The following is a 20,090-nucleotide window of genomic DNA, read 5'->3' as shown; positions in this document are numbered from 1 at the left end:
CCTAGAAGTGTCTTACCCTTCCTCCTCACACTGCTGGGTAAAGGAAGGGGATCCCAGAGGAGCACACAGGATGTCCCCTAAGTCCTGCAGAGCTGGGATGAGCCACCCACTTCCCTGCACTGGAATCATCCTCATTATTAAGAATGAAGGGTGTCAGCCACCATGAGAGAGATTTGTTTAAACTTCAGTATCACTGACTGGTTTGGGCTGGAAGTGGCCTTAAATATTACACAGTTCCAACCCCACATCCACAGACAGAGATCCACACACCTGCTACTGGACCAGATTGCTCAAAGCCCCATCAAACCTGGCCTTCAACACTTCCAGAAACACCCAGACTCACCAAAACCAACTCTTCTTCCCCCCCTCCAAAACGTTCTCTTTTTAATTTTTTTTCATAAATGCATCCTGAAAATCTTTATCCTTACACTTCTGAGAGGTGCAGGACCACATCCCTGATTGCACCCCTGCCCTTGGACAAGGCAAGAAGTATTTAACAGGTTAGACGTTCATTTGCTGCTCTTTGTCCTCCAGATGCACAAATCAGCCTTATGGTGCTGGGGTCCTTGCACCATCCTGTATCTACGCTTAAGCCTAAAAATTATTGTTGCTGGTATTTATTTTGAGGATGGGCAGGTCAGTGATAGTGTGTGGAATGTCACAGGCATGCCCAGCTTCCACCTGAGGGTATCCTGTGCCAGCAGCTCCCCCTGCTCTGCACTTCAGACATCTCCCCTGCAAGGAACAGGCACTTCTCCCTCCCTCCCCCTGCTCTCAGCAGCGCTACAAAAACCGACAGAACATCTGCATTTACCTTTCTGCTTATTTAAAAACGGCAGTAGGAACGAGGCCAAAGGACTTTTTTTGCCAAAGTCCTTGGAAGACACTTTACTTTGGTTAACAACAGTTTCTTCAATGGGTTTCTTCAGGATTACTCTTTCTTTCAGCTCCTCGGTGCTGACGGCAGAGGTCGGGGGCTCAGCGCCTATTTTTGGTGCAACAAAGGAGCTTTTCAGGTAGGACGAGGACTCTGCCAGGTTTTCCCTGTTCATCCTGCTCTCCGTCATTTTATTGGCCTCGTAGTCGGAGGCGTCGGTGCGCGAGTTGTTCTCCTCCTTGATAATGTCCATGACCTTGGGCTTCATCAGAGGGGAGTCCTGCTCCCTCTTGGGGCTCTCCTCGGAGGCCGAGGAGGCGTCGCAGGACTCGATGATGAGCTCGCTGTCGAGCTCCGCCTCCCGCTCCTCCCGCAGGATGCTGTACTGGATGGAGGGAGATGCGGGCGACGGAGGCGGCCCCCCGATGTGGCTGAAGGTCATGTAGTTGGAGTGCAGCACCTCCTCGGCAGCCAGGGGGTCCTCCGAGACCAGCTCGATCTCCGAGTCGCCGGACTCGGCGCTGCTGGCTTCGTTGTCGGCGTGCGAGGAGGCGGCGGCGCGGCCGGGCTTGGCTCGCTGCTCCCTCTTCTCCGCCGGAGCTGCCGGCGGCCGCTGAGCCTCCGGGGGCTCGAAGGAAAAGCTCTTTGCTTCCTTGATGGCACTGATGAGTTCGTCCTCCGACAGGCTGCCTTTGCCCTGAGACTCTGAGCCGGACGGTTCTGTCATACAGGAGAAAAAAAAAATTAAAAAAATATTTATTAATCTTATTTTCTAGTAATTTAGGGATCAAACACAATAGATTTCACAGCAGCATGTAGCCCTCTAGCCTGGCTGGGAGCACAGGCACAAAGTCTCCCAGGCTAGAATGACTAACAGGAATAACAGCTTGATCTTATACAGCATTTGCCATGCAGGTACTCCTTATAAAAGAAGCATCACTTACTGAAGAAAAAGCTGAGGTACAAGGCAATGCTGGTCACTGCTTTACCAGTGGCTCAGCAACGTGATTTTCACCAGGAAAATCTTCAGTCAAGAGGAACATGGGCTCAGGATGCACATGACAGCATCAGACTGTCACCAAGAGATGCTCATCTATTCTGGGGACAAATACACACATGGGGCTCATGGGTTCTGCTGATCCTAGCAACCCATGTGTAGTTACCTGCAGTTTTGCCAAGCTTCAACCTTCAGGTGTGGAAAATTTAAGATCAGAAACTTTTATTTTTTATTTTTAATTAATTTTTTAATTTTTAATTAATTTGGGGGTTATTTTTTTTTTCAGGGTGTGGGTGGTGAATTCTCTCTGTTTGCTTTTAGCTCACTTGGGTCCAAGAATGAAACCAATTTTTTCTACTGTAATGCTTAACATCACCATGAACTATATGAAGAAAAATAATGACTGTCTCGTCACCCAAAATTTGAAACAAAACAAAACAAAACAATTAACAACCTAGTCTGCGTTTTCTGACTGCAAATTCCCAGTCACACTGAAGCAGCCATCATGGAAATTTGTCCTCTGGAATCCTGAGCGTTCATTCCCTAATTTAAAATCACTATTAATGTGATGGGGTTGTTAAGTGGTATTGCAAGTTGCAAGGCATCAAGGAAGTCGCCAGGAAAATAAATCCCCAAGTTTCCTGCAGCAGATGCTGCTGAAGAGCTCCATGACAGGACAGTGCCTGCAGGTATCCACGGGGCTGGAGTATCCACAGTGGAGTGGAGGAAGGTTTCTAGCTCTGTGGTTGCAGATGACACAAGAAAGTTCTTCTGCACCCCAGATTGTGGCAGCAGGCAGGATTAAGGTGCTGGCACTGTTACAATGCACTCCTATCTGGAATTTTCTGCTGCACTGGGAGCTTGTGCATCCTCCTCTGGCTGCAGGAAGCTGCGCTGCTCTCCTGCATCACCGCATGTGAGCATCTTCTCCCTGAGCCAGGACAGAATCCGGCACGAATCCAAACAGGCATGTGACTTCCAGCCCTCGTAGCACAGCAACGCGCTGTCCCTGGGCTTCAGCCCGCTCCTCCCTGTGCTGGCAGTGTGTAACTCCCAGCCCTGGCATTCACCTTGTGAATAAAACACTCCTTTGTGGCCAGCAGCAGGGTGTCACATTTACCTCTGGCACTGGGAGGCGGATAAATACCCACGGCCTTTCAGCGCCAGCACAGAGACAGACCATGTCTTCCTTACCCAGAAAGATGAGGGCCAGAGATTAAAAGCAAAATGTTTTCAAAAAGTCTTGGCCCAAGCAGGAGGTGACTGGCAGCTTTGCCAGAATGCTTGAGGGGTATCTAGGAGCCACGACTTAGCTGGGTCACTGCGTGGGAATAGCAAGGGCAGGTTTTAAATTTCTTCATCACTTATGAATGTGGGGTCTGGGAATGGAACATTCCCAGCTACAGGAAAGGGGGGAAATCCAGAGAAAACACCCCTTGTGAGCCAGCCTCTAGAAGGAAATGCCTTCTTCTTTGCCTAATGCGATGGATAAGAAGTTTTGATGGGATACAGATATGGAGTATCCCCAAGGCAGCCTTGAACAGCCACTGGGACTGAATAAGTAACAGTGCCTGAAATCCTTAATTACCTTGTAGCAAAAAGTGTAAATCGATGAACAGTGGCATGTCTTGGAAGCAGTGTGTGATTTCACTCAGTCAAATAAAAGAAGAAAAATGTGGCTCTAAAGTCTATTCATTAAAGTTTCTGGCTGGTGCAGGCAGAATAAATTCAGAGCTGTGGTGGACTCTATCTCCTTTTCCTATGTGGAAATGCACAAATGCTCCCTCACTTTTCTGTAGGAACCAAATATTTCTCCAAGGGGAGGTATTAGTGTGGGTGTCAGACTGCCATTTTAAGGAAATTCTACTTTTTTTTAAACTCTTCAAAATGAAATTGAAGCAATTGAAGTTTCAGCTTGGGGATGTTCTTTGTCAAATGTTCACCATTAAAGGATTTTGATCCAAATGAAATTTAATTTTCAGTCTAAAAAACTCTGTTTCCTGCCACAGAATTTTATCCCTTTTCAAAGCACTCTGCTGCTTTCATACTTTGGCAGTGTATAGTAGAGAAAATGAGGAATAGATATTATGTACTACCACAGTAATCAGACAATAAGAAAACATATAAACACAGGATTTTGGTGCTCTCCAATAGAAAGCAGGAGTCTTTTAGAAAGACTGGCCCTTTGTCCCTCCAGGCCCCTTTGTAAATGAGGTGACAGCATTTCCCTCCTCAGCACTTTATAAAAGCAGCACTTTGGCATGAAAACAGCACTGATTTTTAACAATTTAACCTTATTTTCTGCAGGAGCAAAGAGATGTTAAGCCAGCCATTAAAATTTTAATAATATGAACTCAGTCAGTTGCATTGCCCTGATCCCATACACCTCATTTTTCTTGGGGAATTAGGGCAGAGCAAGAGATCAGGGGGACCAAGAGACCCCCAAACCAAGAGGATCCAGCTCAAGCCATGGCTTAGATGAAGTTACCCCAGTGATGGCCACAGGCACATTGCTTCCCCTCCAGGAGAGATCCCTGAGGACTGGGCTCAGCAGGCCTGGATCCCTTTCCACAGGAGCAGCAAGGGCAGCCCATCCCGAGCAGTGTGTTGTGATGGGGAGCACAGTTTGCCTCCCCCTTTCCCTCTGGCTACACAAACTGGTGCCAGAGCAGAGCACAAACACCTCCAGCCACGGAGACTTGGCAATGCCCTCTCACACCCCATTCCACTCACCCCCAAAATCCATGGTAATTCTCCACTGTGCAGGGTACAATTGCAATCCCTTCTTGAATGGCAAAACCCTCAGTGCCCTGCACCAACACCAGCATTACCTGTGCCAGAGGAGGGTGGTGTGACGGATCCTGGGCTGTCATCCTCCGGCTCCGACACCGTCACCGTTGGCACCACCTCATGGCTCGGCTTCAGGCCGGTGTCCGGCTGAGTCGGGCTCGGCTCTTTGCTGGCAGATTCCTTGGTGCTTTCTGTCTCAGTGAGTGTGATCTTGATGGGGGTTGTAGCCACAGAGGGACTGTGCTGACCCCCAGACTTTCTGTCTTCCAGCAGGTCTTGTTCCTTGGCTGCCTTTGTGCTCTCTGAAGGCGTCCGCGGAGGTTCAGCGACATGGCTGGACCCTGCGGGTGTTCCCCGGTACTTATCACTAAGGTCTGGGCTCTCATCTTCTGAGTCAGAGTCATGTTTTCCTTGGTACTTTATTTCTTCTGATCTACTCATGTCCATGTATTTGTAAGCTTCTACTTTCATGGGATCTGCTAAGGTTTTGTCGACTTCAGTAGACTCTGCAGGAGTCATCTCTATTCCCGAGTCTGAGCTAAACAAGCCACGGGACTCAAACCCAGTCACATCTTGAACAGGATGCCCCAGAGCATTAAAGCCCTCCGTGCTGCCTGAGCAGGGAATGGGGGTGTTTTCCTGCTGGTAGATGCCCGTGAAATAGGTGGAGTCCCGTGGGGTGGTGTAGTGGACATCGGAGATCAGGGAGGTGTAGAAGGAGTTGTCCCCTCCATTGGCAGTGGAGCCGTAGTCAAAGAGATGTGACGAGCCTGTGACACCTGAAGCAAACACACAAAAAGGAGGCACAGTAAGACACAAATTCCTGCATGCTTTCTGCAGAGCCACACTCACCCCTACTGATTTTAGATTTGGTCTGGGAACTAGACTTGACTTTGCTTGCAAGCTCTTGGGGACTGTCTGTTTCTATACCTTTGGGCAATACAGTGGCACATCTGTCACACAAGGCTTCCAGCTGCTGTTCCATCTTCAAATTGCTGTAAGGATCCTGACAGTAACTAACCATTCCTGGCCAATGTTTGCCCAGCCTGTCAGTAAAAACTTCCTGTGATTGCAATCTCACAACATCCCTCACAATCCAACCCAGGGGCTCAGCATCCAATATCCTTAAAATAAATAAATATCCAATACTAAACCAGTATTTAAGTACATAGAACAGGAGGAATTTAATCCTAAGGAAACTTTTTATTATGAAAAGAATTCTGCTGGACAGAAATTGAGAGGGAAAGTTGGCAAGCAGATTTAGATTACATTTTCTCTTAAGTGCAACCACCCTGAATTTGTGACACACCAAGGCAGAGACTCGACACCCTCATTTAGTGATGTCCACATGTTGAGAAAGCTGTAGCCTTTGTGTGTCATCTAGCAATGGTGCTGGCATGAAAGTGGTTAAACCCATGCATCATTTTCATGCACTGCCTCTAAATCCCTCTCTGCCACGCTCTCAGCTCCTGGGGATGATGCTAATTAAATTAGAAACAGCGGCCACTCTTCCTCTGCAGCATTCATACAAAGCACAGCTCGATGATGGAACAGCGAGATCCCCCAGGAGGGAGGTGGGAGAGATGAGGAGGAACAAAGCCGATGTCTGTAGGAGCTGGTGCCTATGGGAGGGAGCAACCTGTTAACCCCTCATGTGCTGAAGCATCACAGGGGCTGGCTGGCTTTCTCCGACCTCTGCTCATCACCTGCAAGGGATGTGAGGTTCCCGACCTGCTCCATGCATGCCAGGGCAACTACACACAGTGCAGACTTCATCATAATAAAGGGACATTGCTGCAGCTGCAAAGCCAGAAGCTGGAAAAGTCCATGCAGAAGCTCCTGAGCTACTTGTTTTTGAGTGTTTCCTTCCTCCTTCACACACAGAGAATGATACCATCTCTAAACACCACCACAACTGCTTTTCCCCACAACCCTCCATGCATCAGGCATGTGCAGTTCATTTAGCAAGCCCTGAAGCAGCATTTTCTGCCCTGTAGTACTTCAGAGTTGTAGCTGAAAGCTTTATTTTACTGTACAACCTCACTGGATTTGACACACACACACCCCCCAAGCCCTGCACAAAGGCAGAGTGATCATTTCCCTCATCATATTTCTGTATTGTTCAGTGTTGTGATGTAGTACAAGTAATCTCTTTTTCCTGGATCACCTCTAGGCTGGGAACAACAAGGCCTGCCTGTTACAAGGGGAGGCCCGGTAGCGTATGGAAAAAAGCAACCCAAAAGTGCCTCTGCTTGCTTTCCAGTGTGTGAAAAATGAGGTTCACATATTTTTTATAGAATTTAAACATTTAATAGAAAGACAATTAAGAGATAAAAATAAAGTGAAGTATACAGATACGGCTGGGTGTCTCTGCATTCAGCCAAGAGAGCACACCTTACTAACAAAGGATTGTCCCTTAAAAACAGAACCCTACTACATATCCATAAATTCTCATACATATTCATATGTTCTTCTTAAGTTTTTTGATGTTCCTTTGTTTAGTTTGTACCTTGTCCCCTTCCCAGTAGATCAATCTCCTTGGTGCCACTGGGTTTTACATCCTCCGATAATAAATCCTTCTCTTGGAGGTCTTGGAGGACAAGATAATCTTTAGAATGCAGGGGAGGGTCTCTGACTATCTTTTCAGTCTCTGGGTTGTTACAGAACTGTGTTATATAAACAAAAAGTAGTTTGTGCTTTAATATAATGTTATAGCCTAACATATATATGTATTATACCACTATTTCTAAATTTCATCAGTAACAGAAATAAAAGAAACTACTTTAGTACAACAAAGTTTTCTAACCTTATACATATTCATTATGATATTTGTGAAAAGCTAACAATACAATATGCACTTATAACAAGAGCTACCTCTCCTGTGTCCCCACCCTCCCTGGCTTTGGGTGCTGCTGCTCCCCAGAAATCCTCCCTGCTAATCTGCTCCTGCACACACCATGCTGCCAGCAGCTCCATCCCCTCAGCCAGGGATTTGTAGCAGCCTTTGCCACAGGAGAGCACAGAGCAAGGGGTGCTGCAGCCAGCAGGTGAGAAATCAGCCATTCCCAGCCTTCAGCTGGGTGTTCTCACTGCTGTGTAGCACTGCATAGAACTTTCCATGGAAACATTTCTCATCAAGGCAAGCTCTTGCCTCAGGGTGCTGAGGGTCACTGTGGAGATGTGAAATTGGGGCTTATATCCCTCCTCTCTGTCTACACACCTTTACCTTCACCTACTCCAAATTTCATCATCTATTTTCCTGCCAGCTCACTCAGGGCTGCAAGATGCTTTTGTAACTTGCTGCAGGCAGCTCCCATCCTCACTGCTCCGAAAAGCTCAGTCCCAGCAGCAAACCTATGTGAGAACAAAGCCTAAGTGGAAAACCACAGCAAAACCAAAGCAGAATAAGGGATAAACTGGGCTGCCCAATACCCACGTTCTACCCGAGGTGATCCAGTGCCTTGCAAGGACAGCTCACACCCAGAACACATTGCTAAATGAGCAGTAAGCAGAAAGGGAATGGTTTTATTCCTTGCAAGTGTTCTTCCTGCTGAACTTGCCTTTTTTGAAAACTATCCATAAACAGGCTTGGATTTTCACAAATGTGTTGGTTAGCTGGAATTATCTGATGCATTGTTTACGCCAACATATTCCAGACTGTGAACTGCTGACTACAGACTATTCATGTCTGTTGCTGCCAGTATCTGCTGTTTGTAATTTACTATTTGTGCTGGGTGAGTGCTGTCTAAATCACAGGGTTTCAGGGCTGCTCTTTCATTAAATGCTTCCTCAGTGCTTCCTGGACCTGATCCAAAGCCCACTGAATTCACTAGAAAAGTCCCACTGACTCGGAGTGGCTGTGGACCAGCTCAAGACGGCTGTGGAATAATTTCTGCTCGTGAGGAATAAGCTGTCACAACACCATCAGAGGCCAAAAATCCATTCTTACAAACACCCCACTATTGCTAGGAGAGAGGGAGCACAAACAGAGTGGAAGGAGATTGGAGCCACCACCAAAGCAATATTCACAGGTGCTGTTCCCAGCTTCCATTTGTGCTTTGTCCACAGTACACGGGAGCCAGATGCACAAGCATTTGCAGCTCTTTGCAATGCTGATCAATAGAGCAGTGAAAGGGTTTCTAATGCACTTTTGTCAGGTGCTTCATAACAGGAGCAGCTCGCAGGAGAGCCACAGTGATAAAGAGAGGTTGAGAAAATACCAACCTATTCTTTAGGTTATTCCTCAGCAGAAAGAAAAATAACCCTGAAATAGTCACTGACACAAATATCACAGTTTCAAGTAGTACAAACTCGGTGCTGTAAGCAGATGTGAACACAGGAGCTGATTTAGAATGGAATCACTGCCCATCATAAACCTTTTTTGTTTTTTCAAATAAAAATGAAACCAGGAAATGCATTTCCTACTGGGGTTGAGGAGGATAGAGAACTGCAGGGTATGTGAGCAAAGGGAGGGTTCACATTAGCAGGACATATGGGGATCCCAACTCTCAAGGCGACAGCCGAGTCAAAAGCACTGAAGCCAGATGAAATTGCCTAATTAATAGGATTTAATGTAACTCCCCATTTCCACTGGGATTGATTTAAAGCCATTGCTGAAACTGCCTCTCATTTGGGAAGTGTGAATCTCTCAGCTATTAGATTGGTTATTAAAGACTTGGAAACTGATAATAGCTGAGCAGATTTTTGCTGAAGAATGGTGTACTCAGAGCCTGGTGATTAAGCAGTGCCCTTTCTGACTTTAAGTTTATTTGGTTCAATATCCGTGGGAAGGAGAAGCCTTGAATAGCACCGGTAACAGATGACAGTATCAGGTCTGAATTTACCCTTGTTACAAAGGTTGGGGGTTTTTTAATCTGGATTTCACTCAAAACTGCCCAAAAACTTGCCTGCCAATTCAGGTGAAGGAAAGCTATTCAGCTCCTGAGAGCAGCAGTTGTGCTCCCTCGTAACACGAGCCCTCGGGAAATAATTTCACTTCCTGCCACCAGCTAAGAAGTAATGGGTCTGATTCAATCACTCCAGCCCAGCTGAGATGCTCAGCAAGTTACATGTGTTTTCATCAACTGCAAAGGAAAAAAAAATAAATATTGGAAAATGACTGTTTTGTTTGCTCAGAATAAGTGAATGCTCCAGAAATCCTCTCCTACAGAACTGGATTTAAAGCTATTTAGCAATTGACACAGGAAATAATTTAGAAATCATCGGTTCCATGCAGAGTAGCTCTTAATTTAAGAAAGGCAGCTGAAGACCAATTTGGATCAAGGCAAGCTGCACTGCTGCACCACACTGGAACAGGGAACAAAAAGTTAGCTGAGGATCACAGCCAAGAAAAAGAGCTAATTTAAATAAAACTAATTCTTTTTTCCCCCAACAATTCTTGGCCTTATTAAAATGGATCACTTCAGAATATTGTGCCCAAGTTTCAATAAAATAACCTTATTTCATGTTAGCCTATCAAGCTTCACATGCAGCTCTGGTGATCTTCACTGGCACAGACAGACATTTGAGGGACCTGGTCTAGCAGAAGGTGTCCCTGACCATAGCAGGAGGGCTGGAACAAGATGATCTTTAAGGTCCCTTTCAAGTCAAACCATTCCATGTTTCTGTGACCTGAAATTTCAGTTCCCCAAAACAGATGGCAACCCCTCAATGCAAGGTTCTGTATTTATTGTGTGTCACTGATCTGCTCAAAATTAATAATTTTTCAGAAGAAGAGAGGGGAGAACTAATCTTTAATTAGGTGATGCAGTTTTTACAGCCTGGAGCGGTGCAGAGAAGACAAAATCCTTTTGGTTGCAATAGGAGGAATCAAGGTTTCAGTGACCTTTTCAGACAAAAGCAGAATAGTGGGAGCAAGCAGCTTCCAGCAAATTCCTGTAAGTCTTTTAAATAGTTGTCTCTGACTTTTTGCTTTGGATACTGAGCTTCAGGAGTCATTACTGGCTGTCCCAGTGCTGCAGGGATGAAAGCTCCCAGGAGCAGAGTCTTCCCAGCTCTCTCCAATGTCTACCCAGGATTTGTCCCATTTCAACAATCCCTGTAACAATTAACCAATTAGAGATATAATTTCATTTCTATCACTCAGCCATGACCATTAGGAAAATGCACTTTCCTGCTTTCTTCCAAATGCACAACAAAAGTAGTTATTAAACAGTCCTGCCTTTTTTTTCTGTACCAAATTTACAACTTTGTCATCAGCCACTAGTAAAAAGCCTTTGCTTGACCTTGGCTTCTTTTTATTCCTCACACTTAAAAAAGGAGGGGAAAAAAGGGAAAGACCTTTTCCTGGTTTTTGACCCTGATACATGATGTCTCATTGTGTCCTTTTAGTTCCCCAACTCAGTTACTTTCATTTCTAAAACTCCCAGTGTCTTACTGCATTCTCATCTGTATCCATGCACATCTTTATGCAGGTGTTCAGTTCAACATCACTTTTCCACTCCTCTTTACCATACCCAGACAGACCAGCAGTCCCAAGTCTGTCTCCAAATTCAAAGCACACCATATTCTTGGATCCAGACCAAGCTGTTTTTCCCTCTCTGCTTGATTTCAAATTCAACCCAAACCTCAGGAAAGCTCCAGATTTCCGAACGCCCTTGACTGGTGCCTTCCTGGCAGTGGCAAGGGCAACCTGCACGAGTGGCAGAGGCATCTCTCAACCCCAACCCGAATCATACACTGCTTCAAAAGAATCCTCCACCCTCAGGGATATTTGTGTTCCACTTGGGAGTCATGCTCTCAGTTCTGCAAGACCCTTCTGTGTGAATTTTCTAACCCCAAACACTTCAATACCCAAACTCCAAAGTACTTTAACAACTGTGTGTCAGCTTGAGTAGAGCTTGAAACCCAAATGGCTGAGAGCTCTCACACCAGGCAGAGGCATCGCTGTGCTGTGGATAACACCACTGGATCAGCTCCCAGGGTGCCCTGGATTAGCTTTTCTCGGTGGCCAGAGCCAGCTGTCAGCCCTGAGCTGTCCCACCTCCAGATGTTCTGGGCTAGACAGAGCCCGCAGGAGAGCTGCAGCATCCCTGCAAGCGGTGCCAGCTATTCCCAGCTGCCAGGAGATGGTGCTCTTTGTTTTAGCTCGGGATTCCCAAACCCACTTCTCAGGTTGGCAACTTTTTCCTCCAGAACTCTCATAATCTTTGTCTGCAACAAAGATATATCCCCAGAAATCGCATTGGCAGGCACGGACTGCCACACCCCGAGAGTCGTTTGGGGATTCATTTGCACAATAGATGCTACGGAAAAACCGGGTGTAAAAACTGGTTCGGAGGGAACCAGTTCCATGATTCCTCCCCGTGGCTCTCTGAGTGGTCCCGAATGTGCTGGGGAAGCACAGAGCAGAGGGAATGCTGCTCCCCGCTGTCCCCAGCAGCTGTGCCTGTGCTCCCGGGGACAGGAGGGACTCAGTGCCCCAGCTCTGCAGGTTACTGCTCCTGCCCCTCCAGATCCTGCAGAAACCAGAGCAAACATTGCCAGGCAGCTGCTGTCTCCTGCACGGGTAGGAGGGCAAGAGGACAGTGTGGAAAAAACAGGCTAAATCCTACTGACACTCTGATTACTCAACTGATTTCATTGGAGTGGCTTCTGATTCATCCCCCCCAAGAAGGAAGCGAGTCCTAAATTCAAACAAGTTAATGATCAGCTTTGATGCACGTAAAACCTCTCCTCCAAGTCATTCTGCAGAGGATATGAGTTACTACAGCCTCCCAGCTGGAGTTGCATCACTTTTCCACAGCTTTAGCTGTCTGTTGTAGACAGGCATTGCAGCTTCCAGATGCAGGGATACACAATCTCAGTCCTGCACATGATAAACGTATGGGGGATGGGGGTCAGCTGGGATCCCAACCCCCAAAAACCTTGGCTGCTGAGGATCAGCAACCTTTATCAATTTCCCACCTTCTTGTACGCATAGAGACTGGAGCAGGGGACAAATCCTTTTCAGCATCCAACAAGTAGAGGCTCTAACACTTTTGGGAGCATCAGTTTGCCTGGTTGAGAAACTCCCCTCAGCAGCTGGGGGCAGGTCATCACCACGTTATGGTTCTCCCCAAGGCCCTGCCTGGGGGATTTTCCTGTTGCCCCAGACAGCTTCTGGTTTCTTCCAGCAGCTGGGCAGGCCTGGATCAGGTCCTGGCTCTGCTGTGGGGTGCTACAGCCTCATCTGTGGCAGGGATGTGTAGGAAACCCTGCTGAGCTCTTAATAAGGTTAAGAAGGTCCACTCCATCCCAGCAGGTTATTAGCAGCATCCTTTTTTTGGCCACAGGTGCTGCACCACAGCAGCTATTTTCTCCCTGTGAGTGCCTCTGAAAAGACACCAGGGTCCATCTTTTTGCTGCTGCTGAGTAGCCCCTGTGGGTGTCATGGTGCACCCCAGACCAAGCCAGGTCATACAGGGGAGCAGAGCTTGGTTTGGTGATGTTGAATATCCTCAGCTCCCATGGGCACCCCCAGGACTCCAGGGCTCACAGAATCCAGCAGGGGATGCTGAGCAGGTGCTCCAAAGCCAACCATGGGTGTGCAAAGCGAACCCATCGAAAATGATTCAGCACTCCCCACCCCCACATGCCCTTGGGGATTTCTGCTTCAATAAATGGTCTCAGGGAGCTCCAATTTGACCTGGCAGTAAAACCCTGGCATAAGATCTGTGACAGCCCTCCACAGTACTCTGGACAGCATGAAAAATATAGAGCATTATAAAAGAAAGCCTGAGAAAGCACACAAATGGTTTGAAATGTGTACAAATTTGTAAATGGTTCTAGACATGCAGCATTATTAAAAAAAAATAAAAATAAATATATATCATTTAGTGAGTTAACAAAAATCTAGTTCTTGTAAAAAGGTTTTCACTCCAGTGATGGTAACATGACTGGTTGATAGGTTTCAATGACACCATGATACTACCTAAAATACCTTCAAATGCAATTTCCTGAGGATAATTAAAGCCCACTTATAAGATTAATTCTTTCTTATTTCACTGTAGTCGCATTTCCCCTGGAATGGTAAAACTTCACTGAGCTCCACGACAAAAATACTCCAAGCACTAAGTGAATTAGCACCTAAATCATGTTTTTCCATTACCTGAAATGGGACCCAACTCCCTTTAGAGCAATAGAGTCCAAAGCACCTCACAAAATCTGGATGTGTTTGGCTAAGCCTCATTCATCTTTTAAGCTTTAGAATACCTAAATCCCACTTCCAGCATGATTCAGGAAATTCAGCTGCTCACCCTAGAGCAGACCAGGTTGTTCTCCAACCTCCCTTGCAGAACCACCTTCTCTCCTGGCCAGATTCCATCCCTGCAGTGCCCTGTCCCAGGCACCTTCAGCCCATCCAGCCCCACCTTTGCTGGGTCCCAGTTCCTTGTAAATTTGGCTTTTCATGATTGCTCCAAGTCAACACCCAGTCATGGAGCTACAGATTCCAACCCAGCCTGGAAAAGGGAGAAATTCCAATGCCAACTGCTTTTGATGCCGAGATAAACCTGGGAGAGAAATCACTGCCCTGCAACTTCAGGATCTTCCACAGGGAGGCAAAACCCAGTGCTGGAGAAGAGCTTTGCTGAAAAAGAAGATTTTTAGTACAAATTTGATACACATCTGGAGAGACTGCTGGGTTCTCTCTATGCCACTTATCCCTGACCACAACAAATCGTGGGAATTGCATGGAAAGCCATGAATAAAAAAATGAGAGAAAAGGCAAAAAGGGCTGTCTTGCACTTGATTCCCCATCCCCCAAGGCTGAAGCCACTCCAGCTGCATGAATCTTCCAGGGAGACAGAGTGACAATTGCAGAGAGGTTCAGCTGAAATCACTGAGGGCTCTCGAGAGGAAAATTAATTTTGTGACAATGCCTAACACCTACAGTGATGTGTCAAGCACAGTAATTCAGGGAGAAAACCAGCTGTCAGGCACTGCAGGCTGGGGTAAATCAGGAGTGACTCCACCAAAGGTACAAGAGCTACACCTGCATAAAACTGTCACCAGGGAAGGAAGTACGAGGCCCTGGGAACCAACAAATAGAGTCTGAAGACAAGGCATTACTGGCCATAAATCAGGATCAAATCTAATGCCCAGGGGACAGCAGGGAAATCTAGGTCAGAGAGGACACAGCAGTGCCAGGCTGATGCAGGCAGACACAGAAAAATATCAAAAATCATCATCAAGCTCTCTTTCCACCCAAGGTTTTCCCACCTCAACATGACTGCTCCAGAAAGGCCAGAGGAGCAGGTGTGCTGGCTCCTGGTGTCTACCTTTACAGGCAGCAGCAGAAACATTAGGACCAAATAGAGCATCGAGCAGGATACAGAATATATAATACCAGAAAATATTTGAAGAAAAAAGGAGAAATGGGGACGTTTTGAAGAGGCAGGTGAGGCAGCAGACTCTGATCCAAGCACTAATGGGGTTTCCTTGCACATTAAATGATTTCTCTCTGTTTCTAGAAGGTGGTGCCACCAAGGATGCACCTGAAAGTCAATCAAAAAGTTTTCAAAAGTGTATTAAGAGTTAAACCTCTCAAAGTAGTGCAGAATGTGGGGCAGAGCCACTGCAGTCATAAATCAGCATCATCCTGCTGGCTCCAGCTTCTGCTTGAGGAGGATTGGACCATGTGTGCTATAACTAATGCTAGAAATGTCCTTCCCTTCAAGGTCTCTCCTTTCTTTACCTGCCACTGTGTCTCTTCTCCTGTCACAGAAGAATTCACTCCAAGCAGAGACAGGAAAATCCTCCCCAGACATCTCATTCCCTTGGAGAACATTTTTTAGACCCATCCCACCCTTTACTCCACCTTCCAGAAGAGCCGATACGAGTCCTTGCCTCTCTTTACTGTAAATACATGACACCAAAACTATTCACCCACTCAGGAAAGCAGCCAGAAACTTTGACCTCTGTGCTCATAATTAAGACATAATTAAGATTTCAAGGTTAGTTTGACTGTCACCCTCCCTGAGAGCCCAGGAGATGCTTCTGCTCCTTTCCTCCTCACAGGGGGACCCAGCTCCCACAGCCGAGGTTGGTGGTTAAATCACAGCTTTCTGCAGAGTTAAGCACAGCAGAGCCTGCACTCCTGAAAGCTTTAGAGGCTGTGGCAGAGCAGGCTCGATCCAAACCAACCATTTGCTGGAATTGTGGTGTGTTATTAAAGCAGGAGGGGGGCAGCAGCTCCGCTGCAGCATCAGGACCAACCTCCCTGTCAGGAGCTTTCCCTGTGCTCAGCAGCACAGCTGGGGTTTGGCTCCATGAGGGAAAGGCTGGGGATAATCACACAGGTCCTGATACCTGGTGCAGCTTTACCAGAGCTGGGTCAGGTGCCAGCATTGCTCTGCCTGTCATCCCATCCATGTGCTGGCAGTGCTGCTGCCTCATCCTCACCCGCTGCAGCATTTCTAGGAAAAGCTGCAATGAAAAAACTTAGATTTTTCAGTCACAGGAAGGTCTGTTTGCCTCCAAAGAATGTCCTTTCCCCCAGTGGAACATCCAAGACTCCCAGCCTGATGCCACCTTGGCACTAGAGGAGGCAGAAGGCACTGAAATAGTTTCCTGTGCAGCCCAGGAAAGTTTCAGATCCTGAGCAACTGCAAGTTACAGAAGGAGCTCTCAGATGCAATCAGTGGAGGTGCTCCTGCTTGAAGAGACAGGGTAAATACATGACCTCCAGGGCAGTTCTCCTGCTTCAGGCTCTGGCATGAGCTACTTTTGGAAAGCAGCCACACAACAGTCAGAATTGCATCTGTGATGACCAACAAGGACCTCTCCATCCCAGCAGATACACCAGGTACACCACTTCAGCTGAGGAGAAAGCAGCTTCCAGAACAAGTTCAGGACAGGACATCTCTGCAGATATTGCTGATTCACCCACAGGTTTGCACCACAATGATAAAAATGTCCAAAGAGAATATGAAAATATGGCAAGCAGGTTTTTCTGCACTGTTTTCAAAGAGATAGGAGATCCAGAAAACTTCAGGGCAAGTGAAGCAGTTTTTCCTCTGGGAAAGGCCCATTTTTAGAGTCTACCACTGTCAGTGAGCCAGAGGGCATTTGGAAGAGCATTCAAATCATAGAATGGGTTGGAAGAGACCTTATAGATCATCCAGTTCCACCCCACTGCCATGGGCAGGGACACCTTCCACTATCCCAGGCTGCTCCAAACCCCTCCAGCCTGGCCTGGAACTCTGACAGGGATCCAGGGGCAGCCACAGCTTCTCTGGGCACCCTGAGCCAGGGCCTCCCCAGCCTCCCAGGGAAGAATTCCCTCCTGATCTCCAATCTAACTTCACCCTCTGTCATTAGAAGCCATTTCCCCTCAGTTTTGTCAGTCCATGCTCTTGGACACAGCCCCTCTCCAGATCTCTTGTAGCCCTTTTAGGTACTGAAGGGCTTCAATTAGGTCACCCCAGAACCTTTTCTTCCTCAGACTGAACATCCCCAGCTCTCTCAGCCTGTCTCCAGAGCAGAGCAGCTCCAGCCCTTGGAGCATCTTGGTGGCCTCCTCTGGACTCACTCCAACAGTTCAATGTCCTTCCTGTGCTGAGGATTCCACAGCTGGATGCAGCTTTCCAGGTGGGGCCTCAGCAGAGCAGAGGAGCAGAATCTCCTTCTTCAACCCAGTGCCCACACTGCTTTTGTTGCAGCCCAGGACAGTTGAATTTTGGTGCTTCCAGCACATACTGCTCAGTCATGTCCAGCCCCTGGCTTGTGCTTTAAAAAAAAAAGTGTTAAAAGATTAAATCTAATAGCCTTCTTGGCTCTAATATTGGCTTTAGGCAGCAGAGGAAAAATACTGAGTGTGGGAAACTTCATTTTCTCTTATAATTTTGACATTTGGTTCCCTCTGGTAATCAACTCCTAACGTACATACAGGATATCAGCCAGATGGATAAAGTGATAACAGGGGGATGAAGATGCTAAGATGTCCAGGAGTGAGGTCTTTACATGCAATATCAGATACTGGTAATCATCCATTACATTAAAAACCTCAGCCAGGGTGGTGTAAATGCCTCAGTGGATGACTCTGTGCTCAGGGATGAGGTGCACTCTGCTCAGGAGTGAGGGTGTGTGTGCAGTGCTGCAGCCTGAGCACCACTGAACACCCAGCAGGACACTAAAGGAGGCCAGAGGCAGCCCATGGACAGAAATAATACAAATAAGAGCTCATGCACTAAACCTGCAATGTCAAACAGAAAGCCCCTGGCAGGAATGGACAGGGCAGGGAGAAGAGACCCCCGTGATTTGTCTGTACCTGGTCCTTTAGCACAGAAGCTGGGCATTTCTGGGGTTTGTTTTCCCTGTTTAGGAGGACAAGAACAGGAAGATGCAGAGAAGCCACAGAAGATGCTGATGGCACAAGCAGTGGAGGGCAGGACACCTGGGACCAGTCTGGAGGAGGGAATAACAGATAAATTTCTATTGCACAGTAGAGGGAAGGGAGGGCAAGAACAGGATCACAGACTATAAATATTCTCCAGGTATAAGTGAAGGGAGGGAATTAGTCACAGTCTTAGAGGATGGGAGAAAAAGTGGCTTGAAGTTAATATATAAAATTAGGCTGCATGTCAAGTTATATTTCTTGCTGGAAAAGGGCAGGGGAGTGGACCAGGGAGCACAGGGGTGCCCATACACCATCTCCCCATCACAGCACATCTGGGTGAGGGAATGAACTCCAGTTCTGCCATTTGACAGGGTTCCAGATGTCCTTTTCTGGCACCACCATAAACAGCCCAATTTTCCTCTTGTAACTTAGCACTGCAGATGAAAACTGGGCAAATAAGAGACTCTTCAGCTTGGCAAGAGAGAAAATTAAAGGGAAGTAATTCTGCTTGGAACTGAGCTGCAACAGATTTTTTTTTTTTTTTAACGATTTTCTTTTTAACATGAAACAAAAACAAACCAATAAAAATCATTCTAGGTCAAATCAATTTAATTTGACCTGAAGCTAAATGTCAGATCTGGTTTACAGCAAACTTCTAATACCAGAAGGGAACTGCTGTGCATCAGGGTCCCTCATGGCTGCACATGCAGACTGGTGCATAGGGAGGATTCTGGAGTGTCCTTAATTTTCACTCTCCCACCCCAGCTAACAGGGTCCAGCTCCCTTCAGAGCCAGAGAAGCACCTTTTATCTTCTAGCCCAACTTTTCCTCAAGTCAAATCATTCCAGCAAGGCACTCACATGACCAAAGTTCTAAATCATGCTCAGACCCATCTTAGCTCCCAGCATTTTGGATTTAAGCCCATGAAATTATTCACCACATCATATAGTTGCTATAGCAACATCCTATTGAGTATTAATATAAATTGCTGTTCCAAAATCCCATCTATTGGAAGGAGTTGTGCAGCAGGGGTAGAAGACATCTTTGCCTGAATGGCTTTCCACTTCCCATTGCTCCCCAGAATAGCTGATCCAGGCACTGGATTAACCATGTCCTGTCTTCCCTCAGTGCTATCAATTGTGCCACAGAGCTGTGGAGGGCAAAAAGCAAAAGGAACCTCACTTCCAAGGGCCCAGCTTGTCCAAAGCTGCCTCTTCACAGCAAAGTTTCCAGAAGTGAACAAAATATGCTCTAACGTAAATGCAGGCAACGAGGAATTTTGGTAGCCCAAGCAAAAACATTAAAATTCAGACTTTTTCCCCTCCTTTTTTTGATAAGAATTTAGAGTATGATGCTGCAGAGGTTTAATTTTTCAGTAGAACTTTATGAACGCTTCCTTTTCACTAAGAATGACAATAAACACTTTTTTTAAAATGTTAAATATTAGAAGAGTGCACATTCCTCAGCACACATGAAATTAAGTTACTACAGAGCTGAGGATGGCCAGAGAGCACTGGATGGAGGAAGAAAAAGGCTGCCCATGCTCTAAAACAGAAGTAATTACATCCTTCCAATAAATTCCTCTTCCAAGAGGAAAAGTGGCTTTGAGTGGTTAAATACAACTTCTTTGTTAGTCAATGGCTTTCCACAATAAGTTGGGGATTTCAAGAAGTTTTAAACAGCATTTGATGCTTTCTTCTCTAAATGCCACATGGCTCAGGCTCTTTCCTTACAGCCCATGAGCCCAGCAGATGCTTACATCAGCCATGAGGTTTGAACACAAAAAGAGCTGCTGAGGCCCACACAGCTCCCAGACTGACCTGAAGTATCAAAAAAAACAACATTTTACTCCTAGAAAAACTAGAAATGGGAGAGATGAGAGAAGCTGAGGATAGGAGACAGCATGAAGAGCATTTCCAGCAGGCTGTCTATACCCTCTCTGGCTCGAATCCACTTACCCTGAAGCCATTTAACACTGTTTGCTAGTGTGAAAGGGTCTTCATGTGGATAAACATTCAGGTCTGTCACTGTAAGACACTCACAACATATGGGCAGACTCTTCATTTCTAACATTTTCCTCCATTTAA

At 46.6% G+C, this 20,090-nt stretch overlaps 1 protein-coding gene across 2 annotated transcripts in view; it reads right to left on the bottom strand.

Moving 5' to 3' along the window:
* RTN1 (reticulon 1) overlaps positions 1–20,090 on the bottom strand; it is a 115,362-nt gene that overhangs the window by 44,100 nt on the left and 51,172 nt on the right. For both annotated transcript variants that reach the window (XM_058860028.1, XM_058860036.1), the window contains exons 2-3: positions 4,706–5,443; positions 815–1,597 (exon numbers count right to left, since the gene is read on the bottom strand). In XM_058860028.1, coding sequence (XP_058716011.1) covers positions 815–1,597; positions 4,706–5,443 — 1,521 coding nt within the window. The remainder of the gene's footprint in view (positions 1–814; positions 1,598–4,705; positions 5,444–20,090) is intronic.

Source organism: Poecile atricapillus, chromosome 1 (genome assembly GCF_030490865.1).
Source record: "Poecile atricapillus isolate bPoeAtr1 chromosome 1, bPoeAtr1.hap1, whole genome shotgun sequence".
Classification (NCBI taxonomy): Eukaryota; Metazoa; Chordata; class Aves; order Passeriformes; family Paridae; genus Poecile; species Poecile atricapillus.
The sequence above is the reverse complement of the archived record's forward strand: the minus strand, read 5'-3'. Positions and strand labels throughout refer to the sequence as shown.